Source organism: Phalacrocorax aristotelis, chromosome 5, assembly GCF_949628215.1.
Source record: "Phalacrocorax aristotelis chromosome 5, bGulAri2.1, whole genome shotgun sequence".
In the NCBI taxonomy this organism is placed as follows: domain Eukaryota; kingdom Metazoa; phylum Chordata; class Aves; order Suliformes; family Phalacrocoracidae; genus Phalacrocorax; species Phalacrocorax aristotelis.
In genome coordinates this window covers 19,023,316-19,046,443 of record NC_134280.1, presented here as the reverse complement: position 1 = coordinate 19,046,443, position 23,128 = coordinate 19,023,316, and the positions used below count along the sequence as shown (strand labels likewise).

Genomic DNA, 23,128 nt, shown 5'->3' with positions numbered 1-23,128 from the left:
CCCCCCCCTGCCCTTTGGAAGCATCTTGTCCTCCTAGCCAGTGAATCTTCCTGCACTCATTCTGTGCTTATGGATGATTAGGTTAATAAATCTCTAAAAAGGTAAAAACTAAATAGTATCTTTGAGATCCATTTTAGTAAAGAATCTACAGCTTCCCTAGCTGCTAAATTTCTCCTTCCACTGACAGAGTGGCATTGACTCTCAAATATTACAATTATTGATGTATGTGCAAGAACTGACATTAATTAGAAGCCTGACTTTTGCTTTTAAACCTCAAGTTTGGTTAAATTTGTTTTGAGGTGAAGATGAAAGAAGTATAAAACCTTTGAAAAACATTTTCTAATTACTCCCAAGTTCCTAGTAGAATTCGTGAGAGTTTTGTTTGTTTGGAATTTTCAGTGTGTATTTGTAATAGTCTCACAAATAGGCCATGGATATGTATATATGAGAATCCTGGGGGAATAATAATCAGGAACACTGAAGCTAATACTGTTCTGTCATTCAAGCTGAATTTGACCTTTTTTTGTTTCAGTTTCTAGAATAGTGCTGTAACATGAATTCTGTGAAAAGATAAGAAGTGGTTTCTGTTATTTCTCTGAAAACTTTACTAAGAAGTTTCTGTGAGATTTTCCAAATGTGGTCTTTCTTTTGGAAAGTTTAAGGACTTTGCTGCTTGTACTACTGGCTGCACCTTCTTCTGAAGCTGTGATGACTGTGATGTAGGGCTGTAATGCAGAGCTAGAGACTACGCTATCCTGAGTTACAGTGGCATAATTTAGTCTGCAGTCATGGAAGACATACTAATGTCTACCTTTCTTGTGAAAAATACTTACTGGTATCTAACAGGAATTTTGCTAGCTGCCAGCTGTGCCCATTACTTCTTGTCCTTTCACTGTATACCTCTGAAAAGAGCCTGGCCCTTTCTCTGTTGCACTTGCCCATGAAGAGCTAAGATGCACCCTGAGCCTTTTCTGTGTGAGACCGAATGAACCCAAGGCAGGGGGAGCTGGGGTGTTCTGTGTAGGACACAGCTTGGGTGTGCATTGGGGCTCAAAGAAAAAGCCAAAAAGTACCATTGGAAGGGGCTCCAAGGGGAGATGGGGACTGCAAAAAAATTAGTTGTCCTCTCTGATATTTTTAATCTGGGGCCTCGTCTCAGGTTTCTGTTAAGGTAGGTTAGTGTTAGTGTTGAGAGAAAGAGTGCAGAGCTGTGTCTGGAGTGGGGCTGGAAAGGGACTGCCAAAGGAAACTGAGGGCTGCAGAAAGGGTTCTCCCCTGAGATATTTCTAGTCTGGGAAAGTGCTCAGCCAAGGGTTTGTTGTATTGTAAATAGAACATTCCTCCTGGTTCTATGATTAAACATTGGAAATGAAGTCCAGATTCCTTGATTCTGTAACTTTCTCTCTTATAAAAAATTTTCTGTGGCATCTATGGTAGGACAGGTGCCTTCATTCAAAGCAAGTTCTTAAAAAACAAGGTGCTGTACTATGCAAAGTATATTCTTGTATTGAAAAGCAGTAGAAAAAAGAAGCAGTCAGTACCTTACGGTTTGATAACTTGTGCTCTTCTATTTTTATTTGTTCCTGTCTATAGATATGCAGAGTTTGTCCCCACTGGATGGGACTAGCTGTGTGGTGATGAATGCTGCCTCAGGTCAGTGGCAGAGTTACCATTGTGGGACTCCACTTCCATATATCTGCAAGAAGTCACTCAAGGAAGTTTCAAGCCTCCCAGGTAGGACAACTTGCATTTTTTGTTTTGTATGTTAATATGAATGTAACGTTCACTTAAGAGTCTTTTTTTCTCTCCCCAAGCCTTCTTGAACGTCTCTGCCAAAACACTTTCACAACAGCTTTGGGTTTTTTAGCAGAGCAGAAGCAAACTCTGTATCTTCAGGGTCAAGATGATGCCTCACAAACAGCTTTCATTTTTTGCAGCTTTCTCATTCATATGTAAAGCATTTCCCAGCACAGTCCTGCCCTTTTCATCACATTTTCCTCCGTGGCTTGTGCCTTCTTACATGCGGTGCTGAAAGTCTGGAACAGGCAGTTGCACCTCAAACCTTTCCATCTCTGGTTTAAGCCCGTTCCTTTCACTCTTGGTGTGTATTGACATAAAATGGGACCTACCTGGGGCTTAGATCAAACTCTTGAGTTCAAACAGAAGTAGTTAAATGACCTTTCTATCCTTTGAAACCAGGCCCAGCACTGGAAATCAGAGTGCAAGAGTTGGTAGCTTGCCCAGTGTATAATCTTTATTGGATCCATAACAGCTCTTACAAGATGAAAGTAAATAATACAATAGGAAAACCAGAACAGTTTAAAGCTTGATTCTCTGCTCCCTACACACACTCACACATATTCAGTCCTTCAGTTTTTACAGTGTCCAGCTGTGACATATTACTGCTTCCATGGTTTTGGCCATTTACCTACACCTGGGTGTCCAACCCTTCCCATGCCCATGGCCTGTTCTTCCATGTGTGCTTTGGCCTTACCCAGTTTCCAGGGCTCATGCTTCTGGGGCTGTCATGGGACAGCTTTTACTGGAAGATGATTGTCCTTGGGCGAGGGGGAGTACTAGGGGATAAGCGGGATGAAGCAGTGTCCTGGAGGTGGAAAGTGTCATGAAGTGTCACTGGCTAAGGCATGTTCTCTCTGGCTCCCCCAGGGGAGGTGTGAGCCTTTGGGTAAAAAAAAAATGAGTAAGCAGTTTAAATTTAACTAAACTGGTTCAAATTTTTAAATGATCCCTTGAGAATTTGGTGTTAGTTAACCATCCTTATTTGTTCTCTGGCTCCTCACTGGGGTCTAAGGAGTTGTTGCTGGTGTTTATAGAGTGTTTTATTAACTAAAAACCAAAACTCTTGTGATTGGAGTATTTTGTAGTGGATTTTGAGCCAGAAAGGCTATTAGTATATATCCTTTTCAGCATGCATTAAAACCAGTTTGAATTCTTTAATATCTCAGTTTTCAGAAGAAAGAAATATTTAAAACTAAGCCTTTGTTTCATTGTGAGCTATTCAAAACTGGTCTTACGTATGGTGCTGTATATAGGCAATAACGCCCTATAAAAGTGCAAACCCCTGCCAGAACAAAAGAAGAAACGCTTTGTGGAAGCTGCTGTCCTGCAATGAAGTAACCTGTTTTGCCTTTAATTGCGTTTGAAATCTAGTGTACTGTTACTTCTGAACCTTTCGCTTACACTAAGACCAGCTTAGCATAATGCATTCCAGCTTTTCACTTTCACTCGCACTGTTTTCTTCCTTCTGCCTGCCTCATGGCCCCAAAACTTTACTAATCCATATAACGCTGCTCAGTCAGGTCTATTTCTTGACTAAATTGTGACCGTTTTGTAAAGTATTAGGTCTGAAGAGATGTGAACACATTCTGATTGCTGCTTTTGGGCTGTTTTCAAGGTGCTGCCGGATTTAAAACATGAAGAAAATGCCAACCCATTGCACTGTGTAATTTTGTTTACAGCCAGTGTAAAACAAAAGCCTCTCATTCCGTTTCTCTTCACTGTTAGAGTTTTGGAGACACTTGGATACTCGCTGTGACTTGGGCTGGTTTCCCCACAACGGTTTTTGCTACATGCTGATAAACAACCAGGCGTCTTGGAGTGCGGCAGATGAGTTGTGCAAAGCAAATAAGAGTAACCTCATCAGCATACACTCGTTAGCAGATGTAGAACTGGTTGTTACAAAGCTTCATAATGGTGAGTTGGGATACTTCTAAAGGTCAAGCACCAAGTGCTGTGCACCAGAAATTACAAACCGCTTTCCGTGTTCTAGCATATGCTTGTCATAACCTCTGGCTACTAAATGAAGGTGCTAATGCTGAGCTTGAACCCAGGCTAGTGTTGAGTGTTGCTGTTCACGTCCAGTCCCTCTGTACTAGCTCTAGTTTTGGTTTGATCTATTTTATTTATTTATTATTGGGCTAACCTACTTCTGGTTGCCTAATACCTTGTGCTTGATTTTTCTTATTCAAAGAGAATCGTAGATAGTTGCATCAATATTTGACTACTGGGCCACTGACCTAATAAATTTTATCTGTAGTCTGTGATCTTATCTTTTTGTGTACACTCTAAAATTTAAATTTGTTTGAGCTTTTTTTTGCTTGAGTGTTCATTATTACTGTTTTTTTCCTGTTTGTTACCTCCTCTGTGAAACTTACATTCATGAATGTGTTGTGAAACCAGATAGTGAAAATCTACTGTACTTGTCTCAAATTCTCTTTCTCACTGTAAGAAAAAAAAAGTTGCTTTTATGCAGCGCAGTATAGTGATAAAAGATTATTTTGTTGATTTCACATTCTTTTCCAACTAGTTTTGAGTATTATTTTGAAACTACAGTGTTGTCCTAATTTTAAATTACAGATGCTAAAGAAGAAATGTGGATGGGTCTCAGGAATGAAGATGTACCAACCTTGTTCAAATGGTCAGATCGCTCAGATGTGGTTTTTACATATTGGGATCAGAATGAACCAAAAGTTCCTTTTAACAGCACTCCTAACTGCGTGTCCTATTCAGGCGAGGTAGGAGTACAGTGTTGAGGATTTTTAGGTTTTTTCCATCATAGTAGAGGCAACACTGATGTATGTGAAAGTCACGGGGAGGGTAAAGCAGATAACTGATTTTATGTCTGGAATAATCTTTAAAATACAGATAATCATTTTTCTACAAGCAAATTTCTTAAAATTGTTTAGCCGACACTTTGTAGCTGTGTACTGCAAAGAATGGAAGAAATTGCTCACAGCTCTGAGACTGCCTCTGCTGCTGGCCAGCCAGTTGTCCGTGTCACTCTGCATTTTGGGTTACCATATTCTTGCATGTCTGTAGCAGAGAGCTAGGAAGGACAAGGGCCAAACTATTGAAAGGAAGAGCTGGGTTCAGTCGTCTCCAGGACCAGTTTGGGGGACGCCATCTGAGGATGGGTAGTGAGATACCTCGGGAAGAGAAGAGGAGAGGAGAGGACAGACACTGGGGGGATACAGCACAGAAGAAGCAAGGGGTGAGCAGGGGAAGGAGGTTACAAAGATGACTGGAGAGAGAAGCAGGCTGTATCCCATCTCCCATACTCAGTAGAAAACTGGGGAAAGCGTCTGCCTGCTGTGCTGTCAGGGTGGCAGTGGAGCTCATGTGCCCAGCTGCTCCCAGCTGCCCCTTCCCCACCTCTGCAGAAAGCCGAACACACCCCCTGCACCCATTCCCTCCCTGATCAGAGGGAATTGGCACCACCATAGCCTTTTCTTACCTTTTCAGAGGTGACCGAGAATCCTCCCATCTCCACGTTTGCCAGCTTTCTCTCTCGCTTCCAAACATGCATCTATGCATATAATCCAGGGCATCCTGACCCCAGTATTTTTGCTAGAGGCATTTTGGCTTTCCCCCTTATGAAAACTCAGCCTCTGCACTATGGAAATTGAAAAATTTTAGAATTTCAAATACATTTTTTCCCTTTCCTTCTCACAGTTGGGACAGTGGAGAGTCAAGTCCTGTGAAGAAAAACTTAAATACGTGTGCAAGAGAAAGGGAGAGATTTTGAATGAAACAAAGTCAGCTAAAAGTTGTTCACTGGAAGAGGTAATAGGAAGTCTGTATTTCTTTTGCTTGGTTCAGAAACCTGCATCAAATTACTTATTTCCTCTAATTCCTCTGTCCTCCTTGCCTCCTTGCCCGTACAGTAGAGTCTATGGAACGTTTTAGCTCAAAAAGGACATTATGTAGCACGAGCCAAATTTCAGATTCTCCTAAGCAGGCTTTAGATGTGTTACCACTCTGTTTATTGATGAAAGTATTATGAGCTTGGACCCAGGAGGTGTTGTGTTTTATTTACTTGTTTGAAAAACAAAACTTTTTCGAAAAACAAAAAAAAATAGTCCTTACTATATGTGTTATCACTAATGCCATTTGTCATGTGGTTTTTGCTTGAAGTATTTTTTATAAATTAGGATAAGCGTGTAGCAACATAAAGATACGCAGAGGTTGATAAATGAGATTAGGTTTCTGTTACGCTTCATTTGTCTCTCATTTTGTTCTTTGACTTGAATAAAGGTGGGGGTGTTTTTGTTTTGTTTGTTTGTTTTTCTTTTTTAGTATAACATGTTACAGCATAAATAAGAGAAGTCTTTTCTGTTTTCAACAATCTTGGGATGGTATTACTAGCTATTGAAGAGTTCTTTCGTTCAGTATTGTGTGGCATATTGCCTGCAACAGGAAACATGTTTACCCCTTATCTTTCTGCACAACCTCGGGGTGTTTTTACTCTGTCTCTTCAGAGACTGCCAGCATGTAGAAGTTACACCTTTCTGTGCTGTTGAGACACCACTGGCATTGGTAGGCTAGCGAAGAGGTAACACATTAATGTTCCTTGAAATTTCAGTGTAAATATAAGGGAAAAGATTTGAATAATAGAGAAATTTTGTAAGTTCACACACTTTCAGTATAAATTATTTCTTTCAGAAGTAAAGAAACAGTGGTAATGCCCTCTTATTATTCCTCTGTTTGAATCCTGGCATTGGTGGAACAGCATGAAAACTCCTATTGTTTTGGATAGGACTAGGCTGTTGCCCTTGTGTTTCTCTAAATGCACATAGCAGTCAGAAGACTCTACACAGTCAAGCTGAAACAGTGGTGTATTTTATTCGTGTGGTTGCATTATTTCTTAGAATCTGAGAGTTGATGATACTGGACCTTGTACGTGATGCACTGAATTTCCTTCTTGTATATGCTGTGCTGGCTTGTGGGCACCAACCAATGTTAGCAATGATTTATTTTCTCCTGTAGATAATGCCTGAATTAGCCTGTTACGTATAAACCTGTTTTTTGTTCTCTAACCAGGGATTGGAGAGACATGGAAACTACTGTTACAAGATTTATAAAACAGAAGTTTCATTTGGAACACAGTGCAATCTTACAGTGATGAACAGGTGAAGCACATCTCTAATTCATGGGCATGTTTTACAGTGTGATCCTGGAGATACAGTCAGAGATTAAAACCTCTGTATGCTAATTAGAGGTTATAAAGAAAAAATAGAGATAGAATTGCTTTTGCAGAGAAGTAGCAAACCATGTTTTCCATGGCATGGCAATGGTAAACCTACAATGTAAAACCTTGGAAGTATGTGAATTCCCAGCCTGCTGACCCCATGTTGAATATGGGAATGTCTGGACAACCACTTCAACTAACTCATGTATAATATGCCTCATTTTCAGATTGACTCAGTAAGATATCTTTCAAATATTGACACAATTCATCTGTGAATTTTCAGATTTGAGCAAGAATTTATAAACAGTCTAATTAGAAAATACACCAAAGTTGAAAAAAAGTACTTCTGGACCGGTTTGCAGGATATTAGCCAGTCGGGAATATATTCCTGGGGTACAGTGGACGGGGAAAAAACTGAAGCTGTGACATACACTAACTGGAATTCCTTGCAACCAGGTAAATTTAACAAAAAAAAAACCAAAAACCAACTATGATTTTACATTGACCAAGCATTGGAGTGCCGTGTTACAGAACTCCAAGGATTAAAAATAGTAATTCAGAAATCTATGGATTTTTCTGGAAAACCAGCTAATAGTGTTAAATATGTTTCTGGTGGTTTAAATCTTAAGAGTTTTCAGGAGGATGTGTGGCCATGCCCAGTGGAAGCTCTCTTGGAAAGTGGGAAACTAAGGACTGTAAAACCACTAAAGCATCTTCCATCTGCAAAACATATATCGGGCTGCCGAAGGAGCCTGAAGTGCTCCCAAAGCCAACTGATCCCTGTCCCCCTGGGTGGCACAATGGATCCGGCCTTGCCTGCTACAAGGTAAAATGTTATTCCTATTAGATGTTAATTGTTCTTTACTGTCTTGCAGCAAGTGTGTGATTAGCCATTTTGTGGCTTATAGGTGCTCTGAAGGGTATTTCAAAGATGTTTTACAGGAGGAATTCACGTTGATTCAGGTTGACTGCCTCCAGATGTTCTCATGCATCATCCTCTGCCAATTCCTGAAAGATGCAGTGTGCCTCTCCTTGCTCTTTCTGTGGCCGGCTCTGTACGTCAGAGCTGAGTGGGGCAGGAGCTTCTGCGCGTGCTGCTGCCGCAGGAGCCTGGTGCTGACGGAGGGTGCCGTGCCTGTATCCTAGCCCACCTGCCGTCATGTGGCATGCAGGAACACCTGAATAGGGAAGGAAAGTGCTTTGCATTGCTTTCCCTTGCCCTTTTCCTTTCTATACCCTGAGTATAGATAGGAGAGGTGGGACTTTCTCTGATTTGTATATGGATATCAAACTTTATCAAAAAAACGCAGTATCAATTGTATTTTACTGATTTTGAAGTAAATAGTGGAAGAAAGCAGCCGTGCTGTTAGTTAGAATGGCTTAAACAAGTTTGTGTTTAGGAATGCAGGGTTCCCCCTCCTGTTAACAATCAAATTGAGTGAAAACTGAGGCTATTTATCAGATTGTTTATTCATTATTTCTGGACTCAGTGTCTGCAATGAACTCTGTCTTGTAAACAGCTCATGTAGCAAAGTGGGGAAACCCAGCTTGAACAACAAGGCTGTGGGCAAGGATCCCAAAGGGATGGGTCTAGCTGATGTGCAGCATAGCTGTCCCGTAGCTGATGGGATGTGACAACTGGCCCTGGCAGTTTCTTCAAAACTCTTGTTGACTAAGTGCAGCATGTCTGTGCAGAGATCCAGCTGATGGGAATCGGCTTGGCTGAAGTCAAGGGGATCAAGTGGGCGTGTTTGCTGAGGTGTGTGAGCCAAGTATGCAACACTGATACGTGCAGGTAGCAACGGGCGTGCCAAAGAACTTTCTTCACCTGCAGCACCCAAGTGGGCCTGGTTTCAGTGAAAATTGGGCTTTGCAGTTCACCATAAACTTGAAAGAACATCATCCCTTAAAACCTATAATTTGGCTTATAGTTTTGGAGTGAGCTGAGTGTTGTTTTGTAAAATATTTATGGTAAAGAAAAACAGAGAAAGCCTGCCATATGGAGTATGTTGCATTTGAAACAAATTTCGTCAGCTAAACGTCAGAGTCTGGCTGTTGTCAAACAAACTGAAATAAAAATAAAATAATTGTTAAGAAACCAAGCTCTCTCCCTATAGAAATACCAGTTATTCATTCCTACCTAGGGTGGCCATATTTGGGTAGCACAGGAGTGTTTTAAAAAAAATCTGTCACTGATGTCATTTTCTACTCTGATATTTGGCTGTTATGAAGTTCTTCCACAGTGAAAGAGTGCTGCGAACCAGGACCTGGGAAGAGGCAGAAAGGTTCTGTGAAGCCCTCGGAGGCCATCTGCCTAGTTTTAGTCACTCAGAAGAAATCAAGGCGCTTCATTCTATCCTGAGAAAAATAATCAGGTAACAAACTAGCCATGGGCTAAAATTTTTATTTCAGTTGCTTTTTGCAGTAGATCACAAATGCTGCTGCTGACCCCAAATGGCAAGTATGAGCTAGTGTGTGGGGACTGTGTTTCCCACAGTGAAAATGGCTAGTTGTGGCATTTGAACCGCTGGTCATTCCACTGCCTTCCTGGAAAATGCCAGCGGAGTATGTCTTGGGCAATGTTTCACATTGCTAGAGGGAGCGCATGAAAAGAGAGATTTACTTTAAGCATCTTCCATTACATGAATTTAAGTCTGTGTTTTTATAAGTGTTTACGTTGAATTTTGGCACAACCGGGTGATAGTTGTTCCTATTCTTTACTGATACATTCTTTAGAGATGAGTTGTTATTTCATTTTTTTCAGATAGGCCTTATCTTTATTCATTAAATGCTTCCTGACTAAACTGGGTGCTATCTCTTGGAAACGTGAATAACATAGTGTCCAGCAATCTGGTTGGCACGAATCCCATTTGGCATAACTGCAATAACACTATGTGGGCATTAGATGGGTGTGTTGAGTTTTCTAGTATCAACAAATTAAATGCTACATAATTTATGAATCGACGGCTCTATTTTTAATCAAAGGAACTGTCACTGCAAAGCTTTATTAGGCACTGGTGTGATGTCAGACCCTTGTGTAATATGGTGTTTTTTTCTGATTGGCAGCCTGGTTTTTCAGAACTTTTGCCAGCTTAAACTCAAATGCTGCCAGCTATATGATCTAAATTTTTTCAGCCACAAACTAAATTGGGATTATTTCAGAAGCTGCCAATGTACAACACTGTGATTAAATTTTAAAACTTGATGACTGAAGAGATGCCTTCTTGAAAACCTAGTGGACTTGTTTTAGAAGTGCACAGATCATGAAAATTACTCAGTATTTATGTTAATAAGAGACAAACCAAACTTGTATGCTCTATATATAGAAGGTTTAGCTTGTAGAAAAGCCACTTGTGACTCCTTTACTGAAGTGGCTAAAGTCCCTGAAATGAAAATTAGTGCACAAATTATTTTTAGCTATGGATCTGATTGTACTGTTTTGCAATTACCAATCTTATGTTAGTGTACCTAATCTACTATGAAACATTAATAGAGAAGTAACTTCTTTTATTTTCCTACAAATACTTGGAACTGCTTTTCAGCTTGCAGACTGTCTGAGGTTTTAATTATTGTTAATGGCGATTTTTTTATTAGCAGTTTAAGGGTGGAGACATTTCCCGTCTTTCCAGAAAGTCAGGTGACACAGGATGCTACTGCAGTTCCCATATTTCAGAAAACTCCGACTTACCCTGGAAGACAGAAAGTCTCAGCACTTCAATATTATTCTACCAGAATTTAAATAAGGGGGAGTATATTGAGCCCAGTATGTAAATATGGAGTAATATATTGAGCCCAGTATAAACTGACTTTGCAGTCAGTGTTGCAGTAACTGCATGTATCAATTACAACCCGAAACACAGTATTTTCATCTGGGTTAACCCCTTTTCCAGCATTGCAGAACTTCCTGAACAGAAATAACTACATATTTGATATTGCCCGAAGCCTTTTACATAATATTTGTTTGTTTAGATAATGTAATGAAGTGTTTAAGTTAGTTATGCTTTTAAGTTACTCAGAGGTGGTGGTTATGTAAGGTATTTTGGGGATCAAGAGTGAAGGGTGGCTTGTCTGAAAATAAACTTGGTTCCTCTCTCCTTTCTCAAACAAGTGAATTATTTCACCAAGAACAAATGATTTAGGTAACTGGGAGAAATCATGCTAAGGTAATGTTAGATGTGATCAGCTGCCGGAGTGCGCTGGCATGCAGTTTGTCTGTGTTCCCTCCATTCACACAATGCAAACTCTGACCTAAACTATTCATTCAGTGTGTTCATTTCAGCTTGGGGAAGGAGCCACACCTTGGCTTCTTTGGTTTCAGGTTTTTTTCCCCTTGCACAGTTCTCCGGTGACTCATTGAGAACTGTTTGTTTTCAAATGTTAGCGAAAGTCAGTTTGGTTCACCAGGAAGAGGGCAGCTTGCCTAGTCCATTCTGTTCTTTACTCGGATTCCACCTTAGAGGCAAATTAGAGTTAGAATTGCTCCAGCCAAGTTGGGTGATTGCCGTTGGAAAGGAAAATAAAATTTGCCTGCCAGCCTTCCCCTGTCCCCTGAAGGAAGAAGGAGATAAGCTCTTTTCACTTCGAGGGACATGATACAGGCAGAGCAGAGCCAGTTCAGTTACTTCCATTCTTTTAGGATTGTTCTTGTGAGCATTCTGCAACTTACGGCTGGCAGCCATGCCGGACACAAGGAGCGTAACAGCTTGAATGTTAGAAATAACATTTCAATGAGGACACCTTATTGGAAAGAAGTCAGTTGCCTTTTATATGCATAGGTCTGCTGCTGTAATTGTTCTGAATCTAGAAAGCTTCATTAACACTTGAGTTTGGGACAAAGAAAATTATCTTATTCTCAACACGCTGGCCAAAGCAGCAATAAAGTTGAGATGCAATTTGTAGTAATTGCATTAATACAGGTTCTCTTCTCTTTCACTAAAGAGTAGGTGATTAGCAGGATGGGGATGCAGCTAGTGACAGTAGCCTGTGACAGAGGGAAGGGCAAGGGGTGAAATGGGCTTCATATACACTTTTAGGCCTTTTAATGCCTAAAATTCAATGCTGCCTTAAATTGCACCACTAGGGAGTTGGCCTAGATGTACATGTGTTATCTCTTGACAAGAACTAAGTTGAACAAGCCACAGTACCTTCACTTAGGTTCTTAATCTTGTGTTGGAGTTGACATAAGGGACAGAAAAAAAATCCTTTTTCTCTTTCAGCAGTTAGAATACGACAGTAGAAAAATTACTGGTTTATATTCCCTTCACTTTGATCTAAACTGAATTTATTACTCCTGCACAAGATTGAATTTTATGAAGTTTTAGTTCTGTGTGAGAGAAAAGCCACTGGTATTCTGGAGGGATTGCTGGAGATTAACAATGAAAGACCCTAAATCAGCATGGAGTCCATTGTAAAGCACAAATTGCACCTATTTTTTAGGTTACAGCTCAGGATAATCTAGGTTTTAGAGGTGATTCCAGGAATGTAGATCAAAGACTACTCTGGCACTGATAAATCCATTTTGATGCCAGTCTGTAAGATGAATTTTAAATGCTTTGCAAGGAGACTGGTACCTAAAGCACAAGCAAATTCCTTGCTGTAAGCTTAGTTGCAATAGAGAGTCTTAATTCGAGTTTGTCTTAAATAGTTGGCGGAATTCTTTTCTGTTATGAGGTGATAGCATAATTTCAGAGGGCTATCAAAAGGCTTGACTTAAGCTTGATAGTGTAGCAGTTACCGAATTACTCATGGTCGTGTCTGAACAGTTCCAAAAGAAGCAAAAAATGTGCACTAATGTGTAAGTGCCCAGTCAGCTGGAAGACATTGTTATGGTTGCAGGCCAGTAATTGTAAATTGGGAGATAAGCTGGAGAAATTCTTGACCTGGCACACTTTTTTTATTTATAACATAAAAGCCAAATACAAGTTGAAAGACACTGACAAATTGCTCTAGTTCCTCGGGTAATTACTGCAGATCCTTTTGAAATTAGTGTCTCAAATTTTCTTTTTAGTAGATATTCCTTTGTGATGATCAGTTGCTTAAACTGCACTAAGCCTGTAGGTGACTGTTAGGAGTGGAGGGTTAAGCAATGTCTGATTCATAATTGGAAAGAGCAGTCACAGAAAAATAAAATCCTAAAGGCAGATTGCCAAAAGCCACATAGCTGCTTGACAGCTCTGAATGTTTCGCTCACAGTTTTCCCTCTGGGGTGATGCGGGGTATTTAGGTTCTTCAGATGCTCCTTAGTGGTATCATTAAAAGACTAAAGACAATTCAGTATGGTAAGATTGCACTAGTGTGATCACATTACCACGCCAATATGAGAAAGCTAATACTGGCATTGGGGGTGCGGGTGGGGGGTGAGTGGGTGGGGAAGAGATTTGTTGGTGGCTGGTGCTTTTCTTCCTCATGGGAACCCTACCAAATAAAATGTTGTCGCCCTTCTTGGATTTCATGTACTTAGCTCACGTACTCTGGGCTAAGCTGCTGTTTCTTGGTGCTGCACTGTCAGCCATTTCAGGCTCATCTTTATGGTGATATGTGCGGAAAGGTAGCGGCGCAGTCTTACCAAAGCATTTCTTAACATTGACCCGTCATTTCATAACATGGCTTGTGCAGGTAAGCCTGGGTCTCAGTCCATCCCTCCATGTAATAGAGTTATTTTCAAAAACTTTCCAAGTTCTGTCTTGAAATCACTTTAAGTTTGTCAGCACAACTTTTTTGGGAGCCTTTTCCAAACTTTGACCTCTGCTGGTCAGGCATCTTTTTCCAATTTTGAGCCTAAAATTATTTCTGAGTTGTGGTTCCTTCCTTCCTTTTTGCTCAAATAGCTCCTTTTCTTGGGAGTTTGTTTCCTAATATATTGTTAAGAATAGTTATATCCTTTCCCTCTCTTCCTTTTGTCAAGACTAGAAAAGGAAATCCTTAATTCTTGTTAATAACCTAAACTCTCATTCCCTCAAATATCCTGTATTCCTTCTCTGTATTTGGTACAACATGAATTTATGGAATAGTACTCCTGATACAGTTTTACATGAGCCCTCTACTGTAGCATCAATACTTTACTATCACTGTCAGACACCTTGATGGGAGTGCCTTTTCCGTAGCTCTGTTGCAGTACGGTTTCACATAGCCTGTGATTTCATAGAAAACTCCTGGACTTTCCTCTGCTGCTTCCAACCGATACCATCCTTCAGAAAAGCATCTGTGGCCTTTCTTGGGCAGGGTAGTGGATTGGAGTGAATTATCATAAACTTCAGTACCTAGCACGAAATGGATACTTTGAGAAGTAGAGGTTGCAGTACAAAATTGCTAGCGCTGGAGTCAGTGGTGTTATGTGCTTATTTATGTCTGTGCCTCTTCCATGAAGGTGCATAAGTGAAATATGTGCCCGTGCTTGGTTTGTTTGTATCACTGACAAACTTAAGGGAAATATGAAGCCAGTTATTTTGTATGAGTAGAAGTTTTTGTACGGTTTGAGGATGAGTATATTTGAGCTGATGGTGTAGAGAGAGACGACCTGAGATGGACAAGAGAATCAAGCCAAATAAACACACTGTGTGTGATTCTGGAAGAAAAGTGTAGAAAAGAGACCGTTAAGTGACAATTGATGAAGTGGTGATGCAGCAAACAAAGGAATTATCTGACTTAGTTCGTTTTCTCTGTGGTCAGGGAAGGACAGGCTACAGATTCTTAAAGGAAAGTGCAGAAGAGGTCCTAGCCCTTACACACATTTCTCTTTAAACTGCCACAGCTTGCAGCAGTAAACCTTTGGGTTTGCTGATTGATCCTAAATAATGCCGTGACATAGGTCAGCTTTTCTATTAAAGGAGCTGAACTATATACTTGGCTTAATATTTTATCTTGTTTATTTGCAGCAATGACAGATGGGTATGGATTGGTATGAATAAGAGGAGTCCAGATTCTTTGGGAACCTGGCAATGGAGTGATGATAAACCCGTAAGTTAACTTTTAACCAGAAAATGTCATGTCCTGATTTGTTTCAGCTTGGACTGGATTGAAAGTAAATTGATAAATATTTTAATTAAAATATGACAGATCCTTCAACAGATTAATAATTCAGAAGAAGGTTGTGCACTTCAGAGCTGCCATCCAGGCAGATTTCCAGTTAAAAACATATCTTTAATTAGGTTAACCTGATTTCTGTCTCTATGGCATTAAAATGTTTTAACAGAAATATAGTAGTAAACATCAAAGAGCTGGGGGAGAAAATGAGATGTCTTCATGCCACAACAGAGTGGAGGGTTTATCAGGTCATCTCCTTGATATGTCAGACTTATCCTCACAGTAATCGATTTATTTGCCTGAATTTGTGAGTTCTTTCCCTCTTCCCCCAATAATAACAGGTATGCAGATCCAAAACTGATCCAGTAACTGCCATTTAACACATGTATTAATAGTGATGTCCATAATGGGATCCCAGGTTTGTATGGTTATTTCTGTGGATTACTGTATCAAAAGTAGTTGTAAAGTAATGGTTCTTTTGTCCTGTCCATCCTGTAGGTAACGAGTGTTGTTATGCCACTTGATTATCTGGAAGATGAATATGATACAAGAGACTGTGCTGCATTAAAGGTTAGTTTCAAGGTTTTTAACAACAGCATGCATGTTTTTTCTATGGAAGCACTTGGAAAAAATACTTTTGCCAGCCATATATTGAATTTAGGTTGACTGCTGAGGTGTTTTCTTTGCATAGTGAAAAAGTTGCTAGTGTTCCCTTTATCAGTCTACACCTATTATCAATTTTCCCTTATTCAAGCAGTTTTTAATGAACTTGTAGCTGTACGCTTCTACGGGAGAACTTATCTTGGGCCGCATATCTCCGGGACACAGGGCTCTACCCACCCTGGGGACAGTGATGCACAGACATCAATATGATGGATACAAAATGTCCGTTTATTTAGCTGCGTCACACGCTTATATAGCTCTTGAGCTTCCTGTTCCTGCCACTCCTATGGGGAGGGGTCTATCTTTCCGTCACAGCCCGTGATCTTCCGGTCGCCGATCCCTGTCTATTCCCCTACAGAACCGAGCACTGTGCTAGTGACAGTTTTTCATAAGACTTCTTTTGAGCTCCAAAATAATTTAGTAGCAACACTGTTCTCTATTGCGTAGTGCCATACTCTCTCTTGTGTATTACACATAACACCTAAGGGTGTACTGTGGGGTCTAAAACAAAAAAGCAAACAGAGCACTACCAATAACTTTTTAAATCTAGATTAGTTTTTCTGAACTGCAAATTAAGAAAATGCTTGAAACAAAAAGTAGGGGAATGCAGTAGCCAGGATAGTGTGTGTTTCTGTTTATTGTGTGTATTTCCGTGTTTACTTGTGAAATAGACTGTATCAGATAGTGCTGTATCAGTTTCTAATTTGAAATGTCAGGTCTCTGCCTAATTCCTAATTGTGTTCTTTATTGCTTAATTTAGTCTCGATGGCATGAGTTTTAAAATGACCTTTAACTTTTCTGAAGCATCACCTGACTTCTTGTAAGGTTGTTCCAATACCATCCCTTCTTTTAAACTAGTTAGAACCACATCTGCTTTTAGGATTTACTGAAGGAGAGGATAGTGGCATCCCTTTGCGTCTGTTGACAGCCATTTCCCCCCATTCCCTTCTCCTCTGTTCATGACCCCAGGCTGAGAAGCTGTTGGCATTAAGCTATTAAAATTTCTAGACAAGAAGGGAGTGGTTATAAGGGGACACTGTAAATACAGTAACCTCCCTCCCCTGCCTGCTAGGCATAGATGTTTTCTTTCACTAAATGACAAAAAATTAATCCTTATTGGAGAGATCAGCAAGCGTAAAGTCAGATTTTAAGCTTCATTGCAAGAAATAATCTTAAATAAGAAAGATTATTTCTGCACCAGTTCAGATAGTTGAATCTTTTGAGCAGAAATGAAAATCATTTCAGGGCAACAAGTTGCAACAGATAATTCAATAATAAGCATCGATGAGATCCTGTGCGCTACAAAAAAGCAAAGAAACAACAGTGCAAGAAGAGGCTTTTGTGTGTAGACTGACCTTAAGCCCTTTACCTTATTGCTTCGCAAACTGGGCTAGCATGGAGTTACAGTTGTAGAGTTACAGTTGTATCTGCTAATTTTTTGCAAAATAAGTTGTGGGACTAAAACCCCAGGAAAATACACTGACTTTGAAAAAGTACCATTTTAATACAGTTTCATTTCAGGTTTCAGAGGCCTATGCCATACTCAGTTCTCTGTTTCTACTTTTATACAGACCTCTCAGTTTTCACGGAGATCGTTTTGGAGATTTTATTTCCATGAAGGCAGAGACCTGGAATTTTACTTCAAGCCTTTTGATTGTGAAGCTAAACTTGAGTGGGTCTGCCAGATAACAAAAGGTAAACTGCAGTTACATACATTTATTCCTATAAAAAAGTTGATTGATTATTACTACTGAGTTGTCATTATTGCTCAGTAACAGAAAGTTTGCCAACACTATTTTATCATTTCCTTTCTGAACTGTTAAGAGGTCAGTACATGAGATGTCTCGCCGGTGCCACATACAAACAGGCATGGACTTAAAATATTCAAAGATATATCAGAAAGTGATCATGAGTAGGATGCAGTATCACTGCTCCCATATTCTTTCTTGTCCCGTGAAGTGAGAAGCAGCTTCTTATTAGGTGAGGTGATATAAGCCACCTAGGCAACTTTGTGGACTTTACTTAATTTTCCTTAGTGATATTTGTAACTAAATGACCACAGATATCTTGGGTGTACAGTTTGGTTCAACCTTAGGTGAATTAGCTTTTTTCTGGTAAAACTGGTATACTAGCTCCTCATTGTAGTGAGACAGAGGAGTGGGAATAGTAAAGAATGTCATGGCATATCTGCACAGGTTCAGGTTTTTCCATGCAGTATGAAAAGTGCTGTAATCCAGTAGGCTTTTATGTTTTGGTTGTTCATTAAAGGGCATTTATGGGGATGATACTTTTTTGTTGTGAGAAGATCCGGGTAGATATACTACTTTGATGCTTGTATTTCGTTTGGGAGCAAAAAAACCCACAGTTGTTTACGACTCAGGTACGCAAAACTCCCATTAGTTTTATGTCAGCATATTTTAAACTATTAAATTTGTGTATTATTTCCTTCTCCTTTGTATTTTTTTCATTGTGCATACTAAGAAGCATGAGTACAATACATCGCTTCCATTATTGGTGACCACAGTCTCGTTGAAGGTGAACTTGAAGTGACTATTCCTTTTTTTCCCTATGGACAGGTACCACTCCGAAGACGCCTGAGTGGTACATACCAGGTAAATGAACTTTTTTTGTATTCTTCCACTGTGTGTATATAGTTGTTAATACTCTATATCTTTTATTAGCTTTATTACTACTGTAATACCTGTTTGATAGCAGCAAAAGTCATGACTGATAGAACTTCATTCTGAGAGAGCTCAGAATGCAAGGAGTGTCAAACTGAAATTTCTTATTACATTCAGGAAAAGAAAGGATGAGTTTTTCAGATTTTTTTTCTTCTGTGTGTGATATTTCTTCTGCACAGATGAAATTGGAATTCATGGAGCCCCACTTGTTGTTGATGGAGCAGAGCTGTGGTTTGTACCAGATAAAAACCTGAGCTTCCAGGAAGCTATTTTCTACTGTCAAAAAAATGATAGTGACTTAGCCTCTGTGGAGTCTTACCCAAAACTCAGGACAATACTATCTCAAATAGAAAAGGTAAGGAGGTATAATCTGTCTAACAGATAATTTTCACTATAGAGAATTTTTCTTGCCAGTTTTTCCAATATAAGAAAATGCTAATCCTTCATTTCTTTTTTTTCCTGTGGCCTTAATAGTTTTCAATTGTACTTAAAAGGAAAAGATGAGTTGAAAGAGAATTATTTTAATGTCAGTCATGTACAAGAATTTTTTAAATTTAAAAGTAGCCTTAGGATGGGAAAAAATCCACCTTGCAATGGAGAGAAAGTGTCGTAACAGGGCCACCATGTAAGCATCCCATTGTCTGCAAATACTTCACTAACAATTGTGCCAGTTCTTAATTTTATGCATGGGACAGCCCATCGTTTTTCACCTGATGAGAGAATTTAATTTGAAATGCATGATGGTCTGATAGCCTTCACTGAAAGGGGTTTTTGGTGTTCATAGCATGAAAGCACATTCTTTTAAGGATTCTCAGCAAAACATTTCAAGTTTCAGCACCTCTGTTGCTACCTTTCTTCAGTGCTACTGCTTGTGAGACAGCAGTACTTTCTGAAATTAGAAGCTCGAAGCTGTCTTAGGAGAAATTTCTCCTGACAAGAAGTTACTTGGAAGGAGAAATTACAAGGCAGGAGAAATCGAGTATTTTACCTGATAAATCTCTAGCCCTTTTATGAACGTTTCGTTGTTAGGCTATCTGCTGGAAGAATGGTTATTTTGAGGAAGGGAAGAAGGTTCTGTGGAACAACATCAGCTTTAGGCAGCTTGCAGCTATGACCTGGTTATCTGGCAGAGCTCTTGCTATGAAATTTGTGGGAACGATGTATCTAGCACCCACTTAAGATAGTGCTGCAAGATCTCCTGTAGCTTTATCCAGCACAGTGGAAAATGTGGGCCTTTTTCTTCTAGTAGGTGCAGGGGTCCGTCTACTTGGCATATCGGTCTTGTCATATCAGTCTTGAACTGTATCCTTTCCTATTGCTGAAGAATTCCTGCACATTTTATAAACATTTTAAATCAAAATTAATTTTGTCACTGTTTTATTCTTGGTAGAGTCTGGAGCTCTTTCTCTGAGTTGTAAAATACTGCATTTTTTTGTTCTTTATTTGCAGTTATCAAACAGTGAACAGAAGTGGTGGCTGAAGTTTATTGATTATGGCTACAGCTATCATTCACCGTATGTAGAATAATTACAGGATGCTTTATTGCAAGCTTTTTTTTATGTGCTTTTTAGGAATATAGGTAACTAGAATAGTTCCAAAGGAAAATATTTCATCCCCAAATTTGTAAAAGGTTACTTCTTCAGTATCATCCCAAAGAAGTAAGATAAATAATTTGAACTAAGCTAGAAAACAGTACAGCACTATTCAGTGACCACTGTTCTCTGCTTTTGGTCATATGTACCCACACCTATTCTTGCCATTGAGTACCTAAAACAGAGAGGGTAGTACTGTGTAGTGCTCAGAGCAAAGAGTGGTTAAGACAATGTGCGTGTAGAATTAGGAAGTGGGTATATTTCAAAATACTGTTGAAATATTTTAATTATCTGCCAAATTCCGAGTTATGTTCCCATTACAAGCATTATCGACATTAAAAATTTAATTCATAATAACTTGGTTTAGAGTTCATAAACTATCTGCCTATCAGAGCCTCTAGATTTCAGGTTGTTGGGCTTTGACATCTTAGTCTTGTCATGTGAATCCTTGAAATCTGTGGTCCTGATAGCTAATGTGTTCCATTGATCTTTAAAATGCCTTTATTGGATTTTTAAGCCTACTTCTATGTTCTGTTAATAATTGGGGAACGGAAAAAAAAAAAAAAGATCTGAAAAAAATCCTGTCTGGCTCTGAGGATATCTGAGAAATACCTGAGAACAGGGAACAGGAAGTTGGTTTAAGACATCTCTCTGGCAGTGAGGTAATGCCAAAGCCTTGGAGGGCTTCTAGCATAGCCCCATAGAGCTGAGATGACTCAGAGAGGGCCTTGCATCGTGCCATTCATGCCTGCGGCAAAGGATGGTGGGCTTCTTACAAAGAAAAATCTTTGCTTTCCAAACTACTGTAGCAATATACTGCTTTGAAAATAAAACAGGGGCTATTGCTCATTCTCCGCACTTGTCCTGACAATGTGCCAGGGATTGCAGCATGGTGATAAGTTACATCCTACCCTCGTTCTGCTCATCCCCTCAACACAGTTAATTTGGGCTTGGTGCATAACTACTGAACCTGCCATATATTTGTTCCTAGTCTAGTTTTTCCCCCTCTGTCCTTTCCAATATGGTAGGGCGTCTCCTAGAAACAGATACCAGCCCAAATTTTTGCTTGTGCTGGCTCTGTTGCTATCAGTTTCCACATGAAGATCACATTGGATTGGAGATTGACTCTGAACTGTTTGTACCCAGTTTACAGTTATTTTCACGCTTCCATGATCGATTCCTGAGGGATTGCTGGTATGTTTCTAGAAAGAACTGGTATAGAGGTAAGGTTGTTTCTATTTTTTTCACCCCCTCTCTGTCATTATTATATTTAAAACCTTTTTAAAAAGTAACTGCTGTTCCGCTCAAACTCTTACATTGAATGTAAATTGATACTGGATTAGTAGTGAATGGCTGCTTGACGATAATGTAATTTAATTTTGAATAATTTATTGCTTCTGTATGGTAGAAGCCATGATAATATTTCCTGATAACCAGAGGCAAACCTGAATTCAGATGCCAAACTTTTATGATCGATTGTGACTCTTCTTGTGACATAAAATAGTTGGGTAAAATCTTGTTTTGGTGGTTACTTTTTTGTGTTTATGCTACATACTTTGAGCTCTGGAAAATAAGTCTTAGAGTTGTGTTAGTTAGAGGAGCTTGGCTGAGTACTTGCAACCACATATGCGCCTGGAGATGCAAATTTCACTAAGCAGTGGAGTCATACTGGAAGTAACAGAAGTGCCACCTGTGGTACTTGAAGCTTCTTATTTCCTTTTTTTCAACACTGTTTTATATTGGGGAAAATGTATAACCCATGGAGAACAAATAGTTTCTCCTGTCTACTACCATTTCCACTTTTAAAGCACGTTTTCTCCATTATTCTGTTGTATGCTGCTGACCTCTTTTCATCCCTATTAGGCAAAACCTGCTCTTGACTGGGAAGCCAGTTCAGTTACTGTAGGAATCATGTAAAGCAGTACAGGCCAGACTCGCTCCATATGGGTGTTAAAGGATCCTTCTGGCTTTAATGACCTTTAGGTCACACATCCTCTATGCCAGAATACGAGATTAGTCCTTATATTCATAATCTTATTTCAGGATTTTTCTGTTTGAAGTTGTTTCTGCCTATATGAAGTGTTACTGCTGGAAGTAAGGGATCAGACTCTGGATCTTTAGGAATGTTATGTTACTGACTGATATAAATAATTTACGTTTGTCTTTTGCTCTGCTGTTACTTTTAATGCTTTAGATTGCATAGCACTTCACTGTGGTTGCACTGAAAAGGACTTCACTTCGGGTCATAAAGTATGGATGGCAATTGGAGTGTGACAGGCATTACCATAACTGTTTTTTAAAACATATTTCTGCAGACTACCCAGTTAACTGTAATGTGAAACTGCCCTTCATCTGTGAAAAAAATAATGCCTCCTTACTAGAGAAACATGATCCCAGTTACCGCCCAGTCAGAGGAGGTTGCCCTAAAGATTGGCATCAGTTCCGGAATAAGGTATAGAGATACTACAGAACAATCCTCCTTACCTGTTTTTCATAGTCCAGTAAGCTGGAGTGCCCTGCTGAAAGAGGGGACGAAGTAGCCCCGGTGTTCAGGAATGGACTGGGAGGTAGCTTTTGAAAACTGTGTGCAGTGATGAAAATTATCTCCCCTACTTCTCTCTCTGTCCCTTATTCAGGATTGATGGTTTCTTAATTTCAAAGCAGTAATTTTCAGGTTTTTTGCTTTGCCATCACCACGTGTTCAGGTCTGAGAACATTGGTTGTACTGTCTAATCTTGGGCTCTGCTGTGAAGGAAGAGAAGGATTAGAAAGGAAGAGGATGAGGTTTCTGTGGCAGAAGTGTCTTGATTCTCTTGCTGAGTAATCGTAGGCAGGCAGCAAGCTGGCACTCTACTTCCTAAACTGCCTTAAGGACTTAATTCACGTAAGAATTAGAAGCAGCTTTTAAGAGTGAACCAACATAGGTCAGAAGCCATAGTATAGTATGTTTCAGTACTATGTTTTAAGGCAGTCATCTAAAGTCTTAGTGAGATTGATTCCTGTTATTTGGCCCGCAGTTATTCTGTACGTAAGAAGGAGAATGCATCAGATCTACACATAGCATTGTGCCAAGGTTTGCAAACTTACTTCATATCATTGCAGAATATATCTTTTGAGTTCCCATGTAGTTTCCCCCTGCAGTACAGGTTCCTGGCCCAATGCTGTCTGACTTTAGACTTCAT

The 23,128-nt window shown here is 39.7% G+C and overlaps 1 protein-coding gene across 2 annotated transcripts in view; it reads left to right on the top strand.

Annotated features, from left to right (window-relative positions):
- Positions 1 to 23,128, top strand: part of LY75 (lymphocyte antigen 75) — a 46,207-nt gene that overhangs the window by 5,208 nt on the left and 17,871 nt on the right. For both annotated transcript variants that reach the window (XM_075093275.1, XM_075093276.1), the window contains exons 6-21: positions 1,594 to 1,734; positions 3,526 to 3,714; positions 4,378 to 4,535; positions 5,473 to 5,583; positions 6,841 to 6,929; positions 7,272 to 7,444; positions 7,618 to 7,814; positions 9,221 to 9,363; positions 14,863 to 14,944; positions 15,509 to 15,580; positions 17,245 to 17,368; positions 18,250 to 18,285; positions 18,534 to 18,709; positions 19,804 to 19,868; positions 21,093 to 21,169; positions 22,262 to 22,398. In XM_075093275.1, the coding sequence (XP_074949376.1) occupies positions 1,594 to 1,734; positions 3,526 to 3,714; positions 4,378 to 4,535; positions 5,473 to 5,583; positions 6,841 to 6,929; positions 7,272 to 7,444; positions 7,618 to 7,814; positions 9,221 to 9,363; positions 14,863 to 14,944; positions 15,509 to 15,580; positions 17,245 to 17,368; positions 18,250 to 18,285; positions 18,534 to 18,709; positions 19,804 to 19,868; positions 21,093 to 21,169; positions 22,262 to 22,398 (1,970 nt within the window). The remainder of the gene's footprint in view (positions 1 to 1,593; positions 1,735 to 3,525; positions 3,715 to 4,377; positions 4,536 to 5,472; positions 5,584 to 6,840; positions 6,930 to 7,271; positions 7,445 to 7,617; positions 7,815 to 9,220; positions 9,364 to 14,862; positions 14,945 to 15,508; positions 15,581 to 17,244; positions 17,369 to 18,249; positions 18,286 to 18,533; positions 18,710 to 19,803; positions 19,869 to 21,092; positions 21,170 to 22,261; positions 22,399 to 23,128) is intronic.